Source organism: Canis aureus, chromosome 29 (assembly GCF_053574225.1).
Source record: "Canis aureus isolate CA01 chromosome 29, VMU_Caureus_v.1.0, whole genome shotgun sequence".
NCBI classification, from domain to species: domain Eukaryota; kingdom Metazoa; phylum Chordata; class Mammalia; order Carnivora; family Canidae; genus Canis; species Canis aureus.
The window spans coordinates 1,757,694-1,778,691 of record NC_135639.1 but is presented as its reverse complement, the minus strand read 5'-3'; the positions used below and the strand labels follow the sequence as shown (position 1 = coordinate 1,778,691).

The following is a 20,998-nucleotide window of genomic DNA, read 5'->3' as shown; positions in this document are numbered from 1 at the left end:
TGTAGAGATAAACAATGTCCCAAGCCCAGATCCTTTTGGTCATGCACAAGACAGGGAATCTATGCCAAAGCCACGGGGCCCATCGTCGCGGAAGGAGCAAGGCCACTCTCTCATGCTCCAGGAAGCCATCAGGTCGGAGGAACCTCCCAGCCTAGCAACTGGCCAAAGCTGGCTCCCCCTGGGAGGTCTAGGAGCCAAACGTGTCGCTGACAATCTCTTCTCTAATGTGTCTGGCAGATCATTTCATCCCAATTTCTAAACTAAATCGCTGGCTTTTGCTGAATCCTTCAAATAGTTCAGTTCAATTATTTGCAATAAATCCCAAGTTCTTAAAATAGACCGCACGTGTGACGAGCAAGTGTGAACCAAGAAAAGACGGCACATCGGGAAATTGGCAGTACCTCTGGGCACCGCACAAAACGCAAAGAAGCAATCAATGTTCCGGGCCCCGGGGGGAGGTGGGCTCAGGTATCATGAACGGGTTTCAAGCTACTCGAGGTGGTGCTCGCCAGCTCGTTTAAAATATCCTAGCAATTTGAAAGCTTGTCATTGGGACATATTTCTCTTCCCATGAAATTCCCAGGGGATTTTAGGAAAAGCATCATTTAGACTTGAATCACTTGATCAATTGATCTCATCCGATCTGCGGAAGAGTGTGCAAAACGTCCATGAGAGGCGCCAGGGTCCGAGAGAAACGCAACGTCCAAAGGGAGCATGCGGCAATTTCCCTTTCTTCCCAAACATGGTTGCTAGTGAGTCACACGTTTACGGGCTTCTGGATGAGGAAAAATTCTATTATTCATACAAAAAAAGGTAGGTCAAAGGGATTGATGTCAGCCAGTCCTCTGGAGGCCCGTTCTCTTACCATCTAAGCCAGGATCCACTAATTAAAGATACACAAAAGAGGTTAGGAGCTTGAGAAGAGCCTGAATTTATTGATCATAACCTTCTAGAAGACGAACATGATGCCGCGCTGATCATTGGCCCGGGGCGATGAGCTCTGAGCAACCCCACGGAGATCTGGCTGCGGGGTGGGGGTGGGGGCGTTTGGAAAAACCAGCACAAGAGTGAGGCTTCGGAAGAGAGCAGGAGGTTTGTGCGAAGGGCTCAGAGATGACTGAGCAGAACGGTGGAACATTCTGGAACATTCTAGATCCCCAGTCTGGCTGCACCGCAGCAGGGGGAGCAGTGCCGTCCAGGGCTTCGTGGGAGAGCAGAGCTGCCCTGACAGCGGCGCCCGCGGCCCGGGCCGGGGTCTGCGGGTGGGAAGCAGAGCAGCTCTACCCATCGCCCCCGCGTCGGCTCCCGAGCCGCCGCTCAATCACGGAAGCCCCTCACTCGGTTCACACGCAAACTAACGTTCTGACGTCTCTTAAATGCCAACTGATGGGAAGTCAAGGCCAGTCCTGTGGGAAAATGAGTGAAATCGGGCCACGCAGGCAGATGGCCCAGCTGCTCCGGATCCAGCCCAGCGTCTCCTCCAGCACGAGCTCAACAGCATCCTTCGGCGGCTACATTTCCGCATTTCTGGTGCCTCAGGAAGCGCGTCTGGTTTTTGAGATTCTAGATGCATTTATCCAAAGACGGACAGAGGCGGGCTTGGCAGATGCCCATGGTCTGGACATAAAGAGGTGACACTTTACCCTCTTTCCTGGAGCCCCTGTCCCATCGAAGGCACACAGCGTCCATCCTCTGTGGCACATGCAGGTGTCCTTTGACGCCCAAAAGTGACCTTCTAAAGAGAAGGTGGGACCCCAGCACCACAGGGAGCCTCAGGCCCCGCCCAGCGGCAGCCTGGGTCCCCACCACCCCGGGGGGGACAGCTCCCTCTCCTGGGGAGGACAGTGCTCACCCTTCCCTGTATTGTTTCTGGAATGTTCTGTGGTGTCTGCTTGTTATCAGTTAAGATTACAATATACCCGGGCCCCCGTCTGCAGAATGATTTCTGGAGGGGGTGCACAGAGGAAAGGCCTGGAGGCAGTGAAATGAGGGGACCCGAAGCCACTCAGGGAGAACTCTGCAGGTTTGTGCCTCCACGCTCGTCCGTCTGTCGTCTGTCACAGACAAGAGGCCCATCCCGGCGGGGTCAGGCGCCAGGTGCCCGCTGCCCGGAGCCGGGGTCGGGGGGCTTGCTCTCTCTCCCACCGTCCTTTCTCAGGACGCCCCCCGGACGGGCTGAGGATGCCGGCTGGGCATGGGCTCTGAGGCAAGGTGCATTTTCCTTCATTACTGTGCAGAGGTGCCACTGCGGGACGCTTGCTTCTTCTAAGAAAACTTTTTTTTTTGGTATGTAAAAATAATATTGAGACTGTATTTTTAAGACTTTACACAACATAGGGTTAAAGAATAATTGGGTGACATAGGGGCGCCTGGCTGGCTCCGTCGATGAAGCTCACGAATCTTGATCTCGGGGCTGTGAGTTGAAGCCCAAGATGGATGTAGAGATTTGTTTGTTTAAAAATAAAATCTTTTAAAAAAATATAAAAATACAAAAGCACACAAAGAATAATCGGGGGACATAAAAAAAACGGTGACAGGGCGATGGTTTTAACCAGAACAAATAAATCGATGACATGAGGTCTGATTTTTTTTTCAGATTTGCAGCGTACGGTTTATCTTTGCTGCTTTGAGGATCACACTTCCCATGTGTGATGCTATTTTTTTAAATGCCCATTTTTACAAGCCGGCAGTGGAATCCTAGCCAACGCCTTCCCCGGTCGTCCTCGCCCCCGCAGCCCACCGACCCGACCCCCTCCTCGAGCCTTCGTGCCCGTCATGGGCCTCTTCCTTGCACCGCGTCTGCCGTCCGCAGAGCCTGCCGATGTCCTGACTTTCAGAGAGGCTTCAAACGTGAGGCTGTGCTGAACTGGGGCAGAGGACGGGGTGGGCTCCCACTGTACCACCTGCCTCCTGAACGCGCTCTGGGTTCTTAGGCACATTTTTTTTTTATAAAAGAGATTTTTATTTAAGAGAGAGAGAGAGAGAGCAAGCAGGAGTGGGAGGGACAGGGAGAGGGAGAGAGAGAATCACAAGCCAACTCCACGCTCAGCGCAGAGCCTGACGCGGGGCTCGATGTCAGGACCCTGAGATCACAACCTGAGCCGAAATCGAGCCAGACGCCTACTGACTGCACCACCCGGGCACCCTCAAGGCACATATTTTAAGCAGAACATACCCACGAGGGCTTCTGTGCCGGAGACGGCTGCCCAGCACCCCAGCCAGGCCCTCGGCCCCCGGCCAGGGAGCCTAGACACTCGGATCCCAAATTTACCCCTTTGTGTGGGACTCAGGAGGAAAGAAGCCCCAGCACGTGGCCTGCAGGACGGGCTAACGGCGGGTCCGGCCACGGGGGCTGCCGCCACACCCAGAGGGCAACAGGCACGGAGGGCTGTGCACTCGAGGAGCGTGACTGTAGTCTCGCAGCGCCTCCCCCTCCCTCGCAGTCCCTGTCACCCCAAGCTGCCTTTGGGAGCTCCTGCCATCTCGCGCAGACGGGAGATCGGCAGTCAGGGTGGAATTACTTTGCCCAACATCACAGGCACCCAACTCCAACCCAAGAGCTGCCCAAAGCAAACCCATGGCCTCACCCATCCCATGGCCCCCCGGGCACCCTGACGGCTCCATGCATGGGGCTGAGCACATGGGTACCAGGGAGGCCCAGTGCAGGCCAGACGCGGTCCAACATCCACGTGCCCGGGAGCCACTGAGACACCTGCCCACGGAGGCCCGGGGCCCCCAGAGCAGTCAGTGAGACGGGACCTGAGGCCTCCCGCCGTCTGCCTGGTGGTTCGATCTGTTCTGCGCTCCGTCAGTAGAGTCAAGCGATCCCCTCTCCTTCTACACCACATAACTGTCTGCTACGGAAAGTCACCGGCGCAAAAGGCCTTGTCACCTACCGGTTCCTCTTGGTTCTCAGGCTGCGGTCTCCCCTGCCGTCCTCAGACCGTGACCCGTCGCTGTGGTCGGCTGGAAGAGAATCAAGTTAACAAGGTTGGAGTGTCAGCTCCCGTCACTCCGGCAAAACACCAAAAAGCGCTCGTTTTCACGCAGAGTCATCTGGAAATTAAGGAAACAGACCTCAAGCCCGAGAACCCGCTACCTCCTGTACCCCTGGGTGTTCCAGCAGAAGAGACACCTGATGTCCTTGTGTGCGGAGGCTGCGAGATGGTCCAGCCAGGCCGGAGGATGGAGAACGGCAGGTGGGCACCTCCCCAGGCCTCCCCGGCCACCTGGGCATGCAGGCCCCGGAGAAGCCCTTCCAGGGGGGCTTCACGTTCTTGCCAGGGAACCAAGAGCCCCCCCTCCCCTCCGTGTCCCTGCAGGGAACCAGCACATCTCTCGCACATGAGGCATCCACTTCACTCCTGACTATGCGTCTACATCAAAAACCCAAATTGATTTTGAAGACGGGTCCCCCCCTTCCATCCCGAGGAGGCTGGCCTTGTAAATATTTGATGAGCTTTTGGAATGAAAAAGTGAAAAGGTGCTTCAGTGTTTCCTATGTGTCTCCAAAAGGGGGAGAGGGAAAACGAGCTTCCACACGGTTCTAGAGCATCGGTATCTCAGTCCTGACAGATGAGTGATTCCCACAGGCTCCCTGGCTTCACAGCTGCCTTCTGGCCCTGCTTCTCATTCTGTATCCATGAGACCCAGGACACGGTTTTCTCACGCTGGGTCCTGTGCGGGCAGAGGTGCGGGGGGCGGGGCTCTGCTGAGCACCCCCAGGTCCCCGAGGCCCCGGTCCCCGCCCACCGGGCTGCCTAAGCCCGCCCTTCCTGAGGAGCCTGCGCATGAGGACACGCCTCCAGGAATGCGCTGCTTGGAATCCCAAGGAGGGCTCCAATCCCCATCTAGTCAACGCTCTTGGAGTGGGGCTGGCAGCAAGATGAGAAAGTCAGGCTCTGGAAGCTCCCGGCTGGCCCAGCCCACCCGCATCCTGCTTCTAAGGCCCCTCCCACCCATGTCCTCCGCCCCCCTCCAAGCTGTCGTGGGCCCTGGGGGACCCGGCCACAAGCCTGTGAGCCTGGTGCACCAGCAGGATGGGACCCTGTGGAAGAGGCTCGCCCAGGGAGGAGGCCTCACAGACGTGGACCCTGCCCAGATGGAGATGGAGCGGAGCGGGCTCCCTGCAGGACAGTGTGTGGTACGGGGGTGGGGGGTGGCATCTGGGATGTCAGCCCAGGGAAAGCTGAGCATCGTAGCCTGAGCTGCACCATTGCGCGGAGCCTCACACTCTAGTGACACTCAGGGGTCCTGGGTGCTGGAGGGAGCTGCTCGGTAGGCGCCAGTAGCAGTGGGGACAGACCCCAGTTGTGACAACCAAAATGTCTCCAGAAATTGCCAAACATCCCCTAGGGGACAGAAGCCCCCTCCTCACTGAGAACCAGAGAAAGAGCATTTGTGATAAATGAGCTAATGGGGCAGGATTTGCCTTCTTCACGCCCTGCACGCTCCTCCCACATGCCCCCCACCCCAGTGCTGGGCATCAGGCTGCTGACCCCCAGAGGCACGCTCAGGCCCCCGCTCCTGGCCTCCCTGCCTCCGTGTCCCACAGGCACCTGCACCTTGCACACTCCACCAGGTGCCCCCCATGCCCACCGGCACCCTCCCCATGAGACTCCAGGGCTGGCTCCAGGTCCTCTGCCCCCACATGCGTGGGGCCGTCCCATGGGCTCCACCTCGGCACCCCCACACCTGCCATGAGTCTGCCTGTCTGCACTGCGGGGTGTTTGCAATCTCTCCCAAGGTGTGCTTCCTTCCCAGAGCGTCCAGAAGCCTGATGCTCCGGCGAGGTTTTCAAGAAAGAAGGGGGTCGTGCTTGCCATCTGCTTGTCCCGTGGGCAGAGGACAAGGGTGATGAAGAGCACAGAGCTATGGCCAGAATTTGAAACAAAGTGGAGGACGGGCAGGCCCTTCCCCATGGCTGCTCCGGAACACACTCCAAGGGAGACCTAAGGTTAGACGTGAAAAATTAAATATTTTTTTAATTAAAGAAATGAGGTCGTATGATTATAAAGATGTTGGTTATTTTTTTGAAGATTTCTGTTTGTTTTTTGGGAATAGTCTCATCGTAAAGCCTTCCTAAATCAAGGCACGGAATCCAAAAGCTATAAAGGGAAATATCCAGAAATGTGACTGCCTTTAAAAATGCATCTGAAAAATAAAATAAAATAAAATAAAAAATAAAAAATAAAAATGCAAGTCTGGTGGGCAGGCTGCGGGAGAGACAGAGGAGGAGTCCTGGGGCCAGCAGGTCCTCTAGAGCGGCCACGGAGCTGGAGACACCGCCCGACTCTGACTCCAGAACTCGGGGCTCTGATGAGACCGCGGAGCCGCCGGGAAGAGCCGCCTTCCTATACGGACGGCGGACACGATGGAGCAGAAACCCCAGGGACCACACCCGACAAGGATCACAATCTTGGAAAAGTGACAAATGGATGGTTCCAGCCCGTCACCAGCCAGAACCCGAAGTCCCTTGAGGATACGAGAAGCTGTTTTCCAGACTCGCTGTGTGATGAACTCAGAAAGTCCAGTTCTCAACAACAACAAGAAAATCACAACGCGTACCGAGCAATAGGAAAGCGTGGCCCATTCACAAGAAAGAAGGGGACAGAAACCACATTCACAGGCGTGAACTCCGAGATCAGTGTGAGAGCTAAAACCATGAAACTTTCCAGGGAAATCTTCTTGCCATTGGATTTGGTCATGGTTTCGTACCTTTGGCACCAAGACACAGATGAAAAAAGAAAAAAAAAAAAAACACCAGATAAATGAAACTTCATAAAATTAAAACCTTTTGTACATCCGAGGACAGTACTAGCAGCAGAGTGAAAAGGCAACCCACAGAATGGGCGAGAATATTCACAAACCAAAAAATAAAAAAAATAAAAATAATAAAAATAAAAGAATATTCACAAACCACGTCACGTGAGGGATTGGTAAGCAGATCGTATTTGAAACTCCTACCACTCCACACCACCACCACCAACCACGACACCACCAACCGAATTAAAATAAAATAAAAAAGAAGAAGGACAAGCAACATGGATAGACATTTCTCTAAAGAAGCCGTACGAACGGCCAGGGAGCACCCAGAAGATGCTGCGCACGTGTAATCTTTAGGGAAACGCTAATCCGATCCAGAACGAGGCACCGCTCCCAGCCCTGCAATGGCAGACACAGCAGTAATAATACCATGAGCCACAACAACAGAAGGCAGCACGTTGGCCAAGGATGAAGGAGGAGGGGCCGCGGGGACGCACGCCTGCCGCTGGTGGGCCCTCCCAAGAGGCTCACGGCTGTGGAGGACGTCTTGGCTGCTCCTCAGAAGGTCAAACACAGAGTGACCCTACAAGTCAGCAACTCCACTCTTCTGTTTCTACACTAAACAGCTGGGAACCGGGCCCCAAACAGGTATTTGTGTGCAGTGTTTGCACGAGCACCACTCACCATGGCCCCAAAGGGGCAACGACCCAAGTGTGCACCAGCAGAGGCACAGACAAACCAAGTGGGGTCCATCCGTACGATGGGACATCTTCAGCCAGAAAAAGGAATGGAAATCGGACCCGTTGCACAACGCGGATAAGCCGTAAAGACGTTCTCCTCCGCGGAGGGAGCAGGACACCCATGGGTGGTCCGCACGGGCTGCGTGGACAGGCGGGGCCGCGGGGAGGAAGCCACGGGGAGCTGCTGACACCGGCCACCCGGCTCCTGGGCGGGTGATGAGAAAGTTTTGGAGGCGGGAGTGAGGGTTGCACAGCGCGGCGAAGGCCGCCGCCGGCAGCGAATTGCCCGCTTAGAACGGCAAGCTCCCTGGGTGGCACAGTGGTTTGGCGCCTGCCTTTGGCCCAGGGCACGATCCTGGAGACCCGGGATCGAATCCCACGTCGGGCTCCCGGTGCATGGAGCCTGCTTCTCCCTCTGCCTGTGTCTCTGCCTCTCTCTCTCTCTCTGTGACTATCATAAATAAATAAATATATAAAAAAAATTTTAAAAAAAGCGGGGGGTGGGAGTGAATGGGTGATGGGCACTGGGGGTTATTCTGTATGTTAGTAAATTGAACACCAATAAAAAATAAATTAAAAAAAAAAAAGAACGGCAAGCTCCACGTTACGCGTGTTTTAAAACAGTAAGACAAAACTCAAGACCCATTTTTTTTTTTAAATGGGAAAAAAAAATCAAAAGAGGAAGAAAAAACTGTAATCGTAGCCGGAATGCTGATATTTGCAAGAGTCTGCATATTTCAATAACGGAGACAGACCCGAGCACGTCCCGGGGACACAAAACAAAAGGAACAGCCAATAAGCCCTTGAAAAGGTTCCATTTCACTCAAAATTAAAGAAATGCCAACGGAAACAAAGGACGGCTTTCAGAATTCAGCGTCGAGGATGCACAGTGCTTCTGGAAGTGCGCGGAATCTACTAATGGGTGTGTGCACTGGGCTCTTTTTCTTGTTTTTTTATTATTTATTTATTTATTTTGAGAGACAGAGAGAGAGAGAACATGAGCAGGGGGGAGGAGCAGAGGGAGAGCAGGGAGCCCGATGCGGGACTCGACCCCAGGACCCGGGATCATGAGCTGAGCCGAAGGCAGACGCTTCACCCACGGAGCCCTCTGGGCTCTTTTTTTGGAGGATAATTTAAAAGGCACGTACCTTCTGCCCTGGTAATTCTAATAATATGAACTTGTAGGACACAAGTACTCGCAGGAACGCTGCTAAGACACCGGACGTGCACGAAGGTCTTCTCATCAGCACGTCCAGCTGGAGGAGCGGGAGGGAGGGAGCTGTGCTCGGCGGGGAGCATCTGGGCCTTGGGTCGGGAGCCAGGGTCCAGGCCCGCAGGCTCCCTACAGACCCGCCCCAGGACTCAGGGCACAGTGCTCAGCGGGCCCGTCCCGCCAGCGGGAGCCCAGCTCGCACAGGGCAGCGGCCGCGGTGCACCTGACCCCCTGCCTCTGCGCACAGCTCTGTCTGCACCTTCTAGATCCACGGAGTCTGTCATTCATTTAAGGCTGTTTGTCCTGAGGCTCCTGGGGATCCGTGCTCGCGTGCAAGATGACGGGAAGGGGAGGCGCCCTGCTTCCTCCCGGGGCACCGAAGAGACAAAGACCCCCCAGCCCGTGGCTGCCCTGGGCAAAAAGAGGGGCAAGGCGGGGGTGCTTTGCTGCTTGGACAAGAGGCCCCCGGGGGCCTGTGGGCGAGGCTGGGTCGGAGCGGCCCGAGGTGTGACGGCGGCGGCGGGACGTGGGCGCGCTCTTGGGAGTCGGGGAAGGCTGCCAAGCATCAGGGCTCCCCCGTTTCTCTGGGGCACCCTCCAGCACCAACAACCACGCCTCTGATTCCCTGGGCGCCGACGGGGCCTGGATGCCAACGGTTCAGTTAGACTCTGACACCAACGGCCCGGGGGCAGCATCAGGTCCCGCTGGAGGTGCTCGGGTTTGCTGGAGGAGTCCACGGAACCCACGGAGACACTGGTCCCTGGGCAGGGCTCAGGACCTCCCTCCTGCCTGCCCCTCCTCCCTGTCCCTCCTCCTTCCTCCTCCCTGCTCCTCCTGCCTCCTCCCTGACCCTCCTCCTTGCTCTTTCCTCCCCCCACCTCCTCCCTTCTCCCTTCTGACTGCTCCTCCTCCTTCCTCCTCCCTGTCCCTCTTCTTTCCTCCCTGCTCTCTGCCCCTCCTCCCTGCTTCCTGCTCCCTCCTCCTTATCCCTCCTCCTTCTTTCCCCTCCTCCCCACCCCCTCCCCTCCTCCCTGCTCCCTCCTCTGCAGGCCCGGGGCAGGTGGCAGAGATGGGTGGGGCTGTCAGCCTGCATGGAGCACACGAGGGATGGGAGAGGGCAGATCCAGGGCCTGGCCGTGGCTCCACCCACTAGCTGGGGGCCTCCGGACACCAAAATTGCTGTCTGCGTCCTTTGCTCCCTGCAGGTCATATTCAATTTCTGAAGGAAGTGCAGGATCACAAAGTCAGGCGGAGAGAGAGCCGGAGCAGAGCTGGGGGGTGGTGCACGCGGCCCCAGAAAGAGGGTAGGAGCCCTGGTAGGAGCTGCCGGGCCAGGGTCTGGGGAGCCGGGGGTCAGTCACCGCGAGGGACAAGCCTCTTGGTCCCTGGAAAGGCTGCACTGATGGAGCCTCCTCACTGAGGTCCACCCTGCACCTACCCGGGCTCCGACCCCTCCCGAGCTCCCCAGGACACAGGCTCTCCCGGGTGGGCCCTCCTCCCCGCGTCTGGTGCAGTGAGTGGTCCTTCCCCAGGGAGCACCCTGGCCGCTGGTCCGGGGACTGACTGCTCTGTCCACCCCCAGACCCGGCCCATCACTGCCCACCATGCCTGCTGGCCTCCCACTTGCTGTTGGCTCCAGCCCAGGGCTGGTCATCCAGGCCCCAAGTACAGTGATTGGTTTGGGAGGGAGCTCAGGTCCTCCTCCCCACCCTCCTCCTTCATTCCTGGGTCGGCAGCGGGGGAGGCAGCGTGAAGCCTCGGGTTCTGGGAACCACTTAGGAAGATGCTCTCCCAGCCTGTTCAAGGCCACGCAGGGCCCCAGGCGCTGGCTCTGCCCCTGTATCAGCGCTCGATTCGCTGGTGCACCTCGGAGGAGGCCCTGCCCCAACGTCCCAGCCCTGCTACCCTGCTCTGGCACCCTGACCACACCACCTTGCCCCGCCGTCCTGCCCCCACTGTCCCGGTCCCCAGGTTGCAGCAAACGAGGCACGAGGGCTCCAGAGCATCATGAAGGCCCTGCCCAGGTGCCTGGCCTGCTCCTTCCCAACCCGGCCGCCTGGTGCCTTCAGAGCTCAACAGGCTTCCGCCCGTGCCCTGGAGGGCTGGCCTGGCTCCACTCATATGCCACGTCCAGGGTCCTGGATCATTCACAGAGCAAGGAGGGGGCACAGGCCGGGGGCACAGGCCAGGGGCCCCCTGGGTTGCCGGGTGGGGGATACAGGTCCCACAGAGGGTCAGGGTCCCTCCCAAATAGCCGGGCCGGGTGAACCCCGCGTGGGGGGGCCTCCCCTCAACCTGGTCCTTGGGGCAGGTGCTGCCCACCTCGGGCTGCAAGGACCGGTCACAGGGACGCTGTCCGCGGAGCCCGGCCACCTGGTCGCACCGTGGCTCCCAGACCTGTGTGCTCTCCCGGGGCAGACAAAGCTCGGGAAAGCCACCCTTTCACCAGGCACAGCTGTGTTTACTCACAGGCAGGGCTTTATGTGCCACTCGCAAAACGAGCATCATTATCACTGTACATTTGTCCTGGATATAAATGACTAAAATGTTTACAGAGGAATTGAAGCCGAGTGACGTCCGGCCCCTCTGCTGAAAGGACAAGGCCGCCTGCACCTGACTCTGGGGGCGTCGGGCACAGGGAGTAAAGTGCTTCCTGGAGCCGCGTTCCTGTCACAGGCTCACAGCTCCCCCCGGATGTGGAGTCAAGCCCACCAGGGTGCAAATCCTGGACCCCCCACCTGAGAGAAACGTGACCTTGGGCAGGTTAATTCACCGATGTCCTTTAACTCCTTCTTCCGTAAAACGGGCCTGAAGCGGGCGGGTTGTAGAATGAGGGCCCCAGAGACGGCCACGCCGGGTCCCTGGAACCCGCGAGCATACTAGGTTCTGACCTGGGGCTGGGGGCCGTCCCGGGTCACCCAGGTGAGCACAGTGTAATCAGAAGGACCCTCCCGGGGGAGGAGGAAGGCGGAAGAGTGGGCAGGAAGATCTGAGGGCTTTGCCCTGCTGCCTGTGAAGGTGCAGCGAGGGGCCCAGAGCCCCAGAAACCAGGGCCCACGCCCCAGGGGCTGGAGAAACCCACCGACCAGCGGGCCGTGAGCTGCTAAGCTTGTGATCACGTGTCCCAGCAGCACAGGGAGCTCACACAGATGGCCCCACCCGGGGAGGCCGCACAGGTGCCCCATGCCCCACCCCCTCTCCCACCTGGGCTGCTCTCGGCCCAGGGAGCTTCCCACCCGGGGGCTCCCGTGTGCAGGTAAACGCAGGGACAGAGCCCAGCGTCTGGTGGGATTGAGGGCCACCCGAGGCCGAGGACACCGGGGAGCGTCCTCTCACCCGAGCAGGTGGCCGAGGCCCCCGAACCTCAGGCCAAGTCACAAATGCTGCTTGTGCTTCCCGGTTCACCCTTGTTGGGTGGGTATTTACTCCCAACCAACAGCATAGCTACTGGAGCTATAAAAACATCTGGATACAGTGCAAGATAATTAGGAAATAATTCAGGTCTTTGTCTGAGTCTCTCGGCAACGCTAACTGAATGAAAAAGGGGATTTTTCCCTTATCTGCTGAGTGATGAGTGGCTTAGCGCTTTTGGCAGCTCCGTGTCTTGTACCACGAAGCCGCCTGACACCATGAGCTCCCACCCCGGGCCTCACGTCCCTAGCACACAGACACACTTCCAGGACTGAGAGCCCCGAAATGTGGCAGCTGTTGTATGAGACTCATTTATTTCATTTGCCTCTTGAAAAATAATTGGTATCAATTGAAGAGCTTAATCGTTCTATTTCAGACCAGAAACAGGTAGGAATATATTCAAATCCAAAATGACTCCTGGAGGAACAAAATGTGAAAAACAAAATTCTCCACCAAGAACAATCTCCCCTAGAGCTGGTTCTTACAATAATTAGGGTCAAATCATTTGATGAGTCATGACGGATGAACAGCCAGGGAGAAATGTCACTTGCTGATGGCCGGGGGTCATCCACTCTGCCCACTAATCGCTAATTAATCCTCCAGAAACACCTTCTGTCCTAATTGTTTTGCTGTGAACAAAACAATTTGGGCAGGCGGATCTGAGAAAATCAGAAATGATGCACATAGATGTCAATTCTACCCCACAACAGGAAGTGAAGGATTGAGGTCATTTGCATATCTTTAAGATTCAGGTTAAAAAAAAAATCCCACTGATTTAAGAAAATCTCTTCCTCTTTTTTACAAGAGGAAGCAAGGTTAAAACTCGTTTTGTAACCACATGTAACGTTTCATCACCTGTCTACCTAGAGTAGTTAGGGCCGTGGTTATGAGTTAATGGAAGACGAGGTGTCTTGATACATCAAATCTAAATTAATCAGATATTACTGGCTGTGGTTGTCAGACTTAAGGCCCATCTCTCTACCTTTTTAAAGATTAAGTGGTGAAATGGAGCACTGATCTATGACCCAGGTAATTCAGATCCTGCTGTTAAATTAATTACACCAGGAGGCCATTAGGCTGACATGGCTCCGATGCCTTGCAGGTCTACTCAAGCAAACCGAAACCCAAGCCCGTAGTAAACGTCTCAGGTCACAAAATCCATCAAAACGCCGCGGACGGCCAATCACAAACCGCCAAGTGGGCTCGAAGCCACAGTCAGTGCCACGGTTTCCCTTCCCATACCCCTCTCCCGGGCTCCCATGGGCCCCAAGAACTGCTTCCCACAGTGTCGCTGCCTGGTCGGAACGGGCTTCTGCTCCAATAACCTCTTTGACTGTTTAATAGACCTCAGTTTCCGCTCCGCCCTGTCGTCCCCCTCAGTCCCCACGAGGCTTGCAGTGGCAGGTGACGCAGTGGGGGGACCTCAGGTTCTGCGGTCCCCCTCCGTTTCTCCCACACCCGGGCTTCATTACGTCCGAAGGAGAGAAGCCACAGAGCAACCATGTGCTGACTGGTCATGAGTTCCTTTCTCATGCCTGCCAACACTTCGGGGGAAAAAAGAGGGAAGAAGGGAGGGAGGAAGGGGGGGAGGTAAAAACAACACCCAATTATCCACGAGTGTGCAAGCGAAGGAAGCTGCCTGCATCCCTTGGCTTTTACCAATCAAGTCCAATCACAGCTCCGATCACCGCACCTTTATCTTTCTCGTGGGATTGGGGGTCTTCTCATGGGATTGGGGGTCTTCTCAAGGGATTGGTGGTCTCATGACGGGACCTCGGGAGATGAGGATTTGTTTTCAAACCTTCCAAGAAAACATCCCTTTTAAAAACGGATACCAATCAAAGGAGGAAACAAAATCACAAACCCGATTCCTGCAGTCCCTCAATGCAGCTACGTTTCTGCAGATTCAATTAAATACCCGCCTAAGACATTTCTCTTCCCAACATCCGTTGACTCGGGCTCTCTGGAGAATGTTCTCCATTATCTCAGGTGAAACAAGCATATTAAACCCGCATCCCTCAATCTCAAGAGACCACCACCAGCTTTGGAAGAGCAGCATTTTCCAGTCCCTCGGCACCGTTAAACATGTTAAGAAAACTTGTATAATTCCGTTTTCTAAAGTTCCAGTTCAACGCCTCTGCCTTTGACTAAAAATGTGGGTAGATGCTGTCTTGGGTTGACCCTCTCTGTGATGAGGATTGAAAACATCATTGCAAACTCAATAAAATGCCCCATAAATATAAAACAAAGGCCTACTTTCAAGGGGTCAAGATCCAGTTTCCTGGCCGCTCAGCCAAGTGTGTGCATCTGAGGCTGGGACGGCGCCCCTGACCTCAGGTCTCTCCGGCGTAGCCAACGCTATCTTAACCCACGTGCGCGGGGAATGGGGCTTTCCCAACACCGCAGCTAATAAAAAATATATTCCATTAATCGGAAAATATTCTTGCTGAAATTCTAACTGTTCTTCTCTGACTCCGGGGGAGTGGGATTTCCACAGGCGTCCTCAGACACAGCTACCTCTCCGCCAAGCGCCCCGGACCCCGCAGAGGAACGCGGACTTCCCCGCACCCCTGCCTTTCCCTGGACTTCAAGCACCTCCAAATCAACAATGCATGCATTCCCTTCAAAGCTCCAGAATGAATGTGTGAAGAGGAAGGAAATACACCCCTGTTTGTGTGCATGAGGTCTCCCAAGTGGGGTTCATGAAACATTTGGAATAGAAATTAAATGTTGGCTAATTGATGATGGAGAATGAAGAACCTGAGGGAATGAAAAACGTCTTCTCTGAGTTAACAACCTCACGAGAGGTGAAAAGAAAGTCCTGGCCAAGCCCCCTGGGAAGAAAGTGTCTCCAGCAGAAAGTGCCATAGAACCGTAATTCCTAAATCCTAAGGCAGCAGACACCATTCTTTAAAAATCAAGCTCCAGCATAACCGGGAAAAACACGCTTTCCCTTCGTGTCCCTGGGGAATATGCAGTTTAGACACTTAGGAAAGTGGATGTGAATAGCCCAGTGGGTAGTTACGTGTTGGGGCCTCCAGCTTGCGCTTGTGGGGCGGGTCCTCGATGATCCGGTTGAGGTCTCCACGGTTTTTCAGGTCCATGGGCTTCTCCCACACCGACAGCTGCATCGTCGGGTTGAAGAAGAAGACGCGGTCATCGCCCGTCCAGACCACACACCTGCGCGAGTGGAAAACTCACCTCAGTGCCCCTCGAACACATTCAGTCAAGAAATCATCGGCCATTGAACACCAATAAAAAAAAAAAATAAGTCAATCGGAGAAGGACAAACATATGATCTCATTCATTTGGGGAATATAAATAATAGTGAAAGGGAATAGAAGGGAAGGGAGAAGAAATGTGTGGGAAATATCAGAAAGGGAGACAGAACATGAGACTCCTAACTCTGGGAAACGAACTAGGGGTGATGGAAGGGGAGGAGGGCGGGGGGTGGGGGTGACTGGGTGACGGGCACTGAGAGGGGCACTTGACGGGATGAGCACTGGGTGTTATTCTGTATGTTGGCAAATTGAACACCAATAAAAAATAAATTTATTATTAAAAAATATATGAAAAAAAAACACACAGGCCAACTCTGGCTTACCACCTGCTTTTGCAAATAAACTTATATTGAAACCCCCCCAAAATAAATAAATAAATAAATAAATAAATAAATAAATTTATATAAAAAATAAAAAAAATAAAATGTTCATTCTTGACTCTCAAAAAAAATTGAACACCAATAAAAAATAAATTTATATAAAAAATAAATAAAATAAAATGTTCATTTTGACCCTCAAAAACAAAAAAAAAAGAAAGAAAGAAAGAAAGAAATCATCAGCCTGCGCCCGGACCCAAAAACCCCTTGGTGCCTGAACATCGCACGTTTGCAAAGGTCACTTATGTAACGTATAAATCGTTAACGACCGTGCCTGGCTTTTTAGGGGACTTTACAGAGCTTCTCCTGCTTTCCCACTTGACTAAGAGGCAGGTACTATGCTGACCGTCCTCTCACCAGGAAGGACAGCAAAGTCGAGCAAAGCAAGGAGCTTGTCAGGGTCCCTGGAGGTCCAAGCTCCTCCCGGCTCGCCACCTGTCTCTGCTGTAACGTGCCCGCGCTCCGGGCCACTGACCACCGACCCAGGGACCCCGTGATTCGAGGGGGCTTCCCCGTAAACACTCCCGACTCACGGGCCATCGGGCCACATGCGAGCCCACACTCCCGGCGTCACCGACAGTAAACGGGCTGCTGTGATGAGCAACCCCGGCTCCCACCGTCCAGTTTGTTTCTAGAAGAGCAAAGAATTAAGCTTTGTGTTTTCACACAGAAGAACCCAAAATCTCCAGAAGGAATAATATCCCAATTTTAAGACCCCGTCTCTGTCGAAGGCTATTAGAGAGGAGAAAAGATGATAAGAAGTGAAGACAGATACGAGAAAGAAAGGACGGGGTCTGTTCCTAAGCAGTGTGAGCGGGTCTGTAAGGTCGGCCTGCGGGAACCCGGGTCGGGCTGCACAGCCACCCAACGAACGTGGCCCCTCGAGGCCACCAGTCTGGCCTCTGCCTCCGTCCCGGGCTTGGGCCCAGGATGGAGCAGAGCAGCAGCCCTGTGCTGGCACCAAGGCCCACCGCTGGGCTGGGCTCCTGGAAGGTTCCCCTTGGGCACGTCTGCCTCCCTCCCTGGGCCTCAGCTCCTCAGACTGGCCTTCCAGAGCCCCACGGCCCCAGGGGACCCCAGAGCTGGGACTGAGAGCGAAAACCACAGGTGCTGGGACCCTCCGGCCATGGGATTTCCTCTGACGGGGCCTCTGACCAACAGGGAGCCGCCTGCCGGGCACTGCCTTCGTCCCTGGTAACCGCTGCTCCCTTGCCCGGCTGGACGGGCACGGCTGTCTGTCTGCCATCGGGAGGAGCCGGCCGGCACCGGCCACTCTGCTCTGCACCGAGGAAATGCCTCCACCCCGGATCTGCATGCTCACAGCTACACATTTCCCACGGACCATGCCGAGGGCTCAGGGGCCGAACCCATGCTCTGGGAACTGTGAACAGGCCAGGCTCCTTCCCAGAAGCGATGCTGCGATCGTCGGTCGGGTTCACTGTCCCGGCTGGGCCGGGTTCATGGGTGTGATGGGCAGGGTGACGGCCCCTACGACGTCCTCATCTTAACCCCTAGACCTGGGAATGGGTGACCCTGCAGGGCAAGGGGATGCTTTGCAGATGTAAGTTAGTGTCTTGAGATGGGAGATGGCCCTGGATTGTCTGGGCAGGAGAGGCCTAGTCGGAGGAGGAGAGGTCACGGAAGCAGAGGTCAGACACCCATGGGGGTGGGGGTGAGGGAGGGAGATGGGGGCGCCCCAGGCTGAGGGGCTCAGGGACGGAGGAAGGACTAAGAAAGGCAATCGGTCCCAGAAGCTGGAAGGAGCAGGGACCAGCCTCTCCCCTGGGGCCTCCAGAAGGAACATGGCCCGTCCCACACCTGGATTTTAGTCCCGTTGAGACCCAGATGGGCCTTCTGACCTGCAGAATTACGAGATGATCAATCTGTGGAGCTGAAACCTCTGGTTTTGTGGCAGACTGGTCAGGGGGCTCTCCTTGGGCCCTCTGTGTCCTGGGCTCCAGCCTCAGACCTGCCTCCAGGCCGCAGTGACCCAAACCCTCAGTGCCGGGCCTGCAGGCATTGGCCAGGGCTGGCACCGCAGGTGGAAGGACGGTGACCTGCCCTCGAGCTGACCTCTCGCCCTCCCTCCAGACCTGTCCTTGACCCCAGGTGGCCTCAGTTACACTGTGCATGTGTGTGGGGAGGTTAGAATGGAAATCTGCATTATTCTAACCGTGGGGACGTGGAAGCAGGATGCCAGGACCCCTGGCTTTGTTAGAGGCCGGAGGGCTGGGAATTAGGAAGCAGGGACACTGGAGCACCGCAGGGCTAGGCCGCGTGGTGTAGAGGGACCCCTGGGTGCCTGGCCTCCTGTAGTGCAGAGAGTCAGATGGGCGCCGCCCAGGTGGGACCGACCTCCCGCAGGGCCTGTGGGACCCACCTGGATTCCTCCCCGTGTCTTGGTTTCCAACAAAAACCAACTATCACTTCAGCACAGACCAGAGCAGTCCGGGGAGGAGGGCTCTCCTGAGCTCCAAGCGTCGCCGCGGAGGGCTGCTAACCTGCTCTCCGCCTGGTCCTCCCCCCGGGGAACCCGGCTGCAAAGGACCCACTCCCGGTGCCGCAGGGACAGGCGTGAATTGAACCCGAGAGCTGGTGGCGGGGTAAATAACCGTGCTCCCCCAAGGGACATCTGCCCACGCGCGGGCTGCGTCACCTTCAACGGGAGGGAGCCAGCTGCGACTGCAAAAGTAACCGTATGTATCGTGTATGCACATGTTAATAGGTGTGCGTTCACCTTCCTCAGCCAGGCCGCGTAATTCCCGGACAGCGGCCTTATCCCCCCTTCTCTTGCACCCGCCCCCGTACCCCAGGGGACATCACGAGCACCTCAGCGTTAGTTGAGTCTGGGACAGAGCCCCCTAACGGATGAGGCTCAGGACCCCCTCGAGAGGAGCCAGGCTGGCTGCAGGGGACCCCGGTCACCTTCCGACGGGCCCCCCAGGGCTGCTGGCTCCGGGCGGGGAGGGGGTGACACTCGCGTTGGGTCCCTCCCTCTGTGCACCTGATTTGCTCCCCCGCGTGCCCGTTCCGGAGGGACTGTCCTGAGGGCACAGCGCCCGGCGTCCCCTGGGTCTCACCCCAGGGCTCAGGGCTCGGGACCAAATAAAAGCAGGGCCTGGGTTCGCTCCCCCCGCCCCGCCTCACCCCTCCGCGTCTCCAGGAAGGGCTGACTGTGCACGTTGGGCTGGGGGCAGCGATGCACGGAGGAGGGAGCACAGACCTCCCTCCACCTTCCCTCCTGTGACTGCAGGATCTGGGGCGAGAAACGCATACTTGGGCTTGTCCCCGTCCCGGCACGGTGCTCCTAAAATCCTGGGGTTTCCTGACACAGTGGGACGGGCTCCTGTTACTGGCATCACAAGCTCTTTATGGTAATGGGGTGGCTCTGGGATCCTCGGGGTGGGGCAGGCGGCCTGGAGAACCAACCACCTGACTGGAGGGTTGGAACTTCCCCACCCCTGGGGACAGGAGTGGGTCTGGGGGTTGGATCCACCACCCTTGGCCAATGGTCAGTCAATCCCGCCTACATGATGAGGCCTCCGTGAAAACCCAGAAGGAGGGGGACCAGAGACCTGTGGGCTGGGGATCACGTGGGGCCTGGGAGACAGTGCCCCCCGCCCGGAGAGGGTGTGGAAGCTCCTCGCGCCCCCCTCCCCCCCGGGCATGTCTCCCATCCGGCTGTTCCCAGGTTGCGCCCTCTGAGAATCAACCGGTCACCTAGTAAGGAAAATGCCGAGTTCCCTGAACGGCTCTAGCGCATCAGTCCAGCCGGAGGAGGGGGCGCGGGAACCTGGGATCCGGCGCCGGTCGGACCCAAGCAGAGGCGACAGCCTGCACTTGGACGGGTGTCTCCGGTGGGCAGGGGCAGCGCCGTGGGCCGGAGCCCCTGACCTGCGTGCGGGGCCTGAGCCGCCTCCAGGTAGACAGGGTCACGCGGGGTGACGCCCGGGGCCGCCGGCTGGTGTCGGAGAAGGCTGGGCGCGGGAGGCGGGGCAGCGGGCGTCAGCAGCAAGGTCCTGGCCTGGAGTCTTGAGCGCTGGGAGACTGGGACGTACTCAGTCGTTCCCCATCCCCCTGTCCCCGGCGGCAGCGCCCACCCCACGGGGCCGACTCAGGGAGGAGCACACAGGTGAACACCTGTTCCCGCCGACGAGGGCTCGGCCCCCGTGGGGAAATGCTCGTGCCAGCACGTGTGCGCTCCGCTCTAGGCCGGGGGCCTCGCTGTCTCTTGCGACGACCGGTCAGGCTGGTGACATCGCTGTGTCATTCCAGACACTGGGAAGCGTGGCTGCTGCCCCTGGAAGCACAGGAGGCTGTCGGCGCACGGCCCCGATGGCCCAGACGGCCGAGGGGGCAGCTCGGCACCCCGGGGCCTCTGTTCCTAAGGGAGCAACGGGGCCGCGGCCCCCGCCCTCCGAGGACGAGAAGCCGCAGTGGGCAGAGAGGCAGGGGCGCGGCGCTGGGCCCAGGAGACGGGTGGGAGGAGCCAGTCGCCCAGGTCCCCCCCACCCTGCACACCGTCAGGTCGCAGCGCTCCACCCGGCTGCGCTTCCTGCGCGGACACTTCTTTTCCCCCCTTCGAGTGAGCAGCGTGAGGGCGCCAGGCAGTCAGCGCCGAGCTGGGCTCCCGCTGCGGCGTCCCGCGGCCGTCGGTCCAGCCTCCCCGGGGGCAGTCGCTCGTTCTCGACCCCGGCACAAGGCCCAGGGCCGCCCCCCTTGCTCTTCCCAGAACAAGGGCCCCAGGGGCTCCGTGTAGGCCATGCTTCAGGGCTTTGGGGCACGACCTTTCTGGAGATTCACGTTGAGACCCCCCTGCACCCTGGAGGCCACCAGGGTCCGGCTCCGGCAGCCGCAGGGCCCGCCCACGGCACCAGGGCTTGGCTGTCATGTCCCCCCCCCAGGCGGAGCGACGACATCCCGTGAGCGGCAGTGGCACGTCCGCCCCCTGCCCGGAGCTGCTGGCTCTTGGACGCGGATCTGAACGGCAGCCTCCTCCCGGCCCGACCCTCCGCCTGAACTACGCTCTCTGACATGTCCCTGAACCTCAGAGTCCCCTCTGCACAAGTAACGTCTCCCCGCCCCTCCCCAAATGAATGAAACACTCGATGATGCTAGGGGGACGGAGGGACATTCGGCCTCTCTTGGCCACGTGTGCGAGGCAGTGACGGTGCGTGGGTCACGTGGCCAGCCCAGCACCCTCTTCTCTGC

General features: G+C 57.2%; 1 protein-coding gene across 1 annotated transcript in view; it reads right to left on the bottom strand.

Annotated features, from left to right (window-relative positions):
* TCERG1L (transcription elongation regulator 1 like) overlaps positions 1 to 20,998 on the bottom strand; it is a 186,542-nt gene that overhangs the window by 32,983 nt on the left and 132,561 nt on the right. The window contains exons 7-8 of the mRNA XM_077877177.1: positions 15,155 to 15,309; positions 3,897 to 3,966 (exon numbers count right to left, since the gene is read on the bottom strand). Of these exons, the coding sequence (XP_077733303.1) occupies positions 3,897 to 3,966; positions 15,155 to 15,309 (225 nt within the window). The remainder of the gene's footprint in view (positions 1 to 3,896; positions 3,967 to 15,154; positions 15,310 to 20,998) is intronic.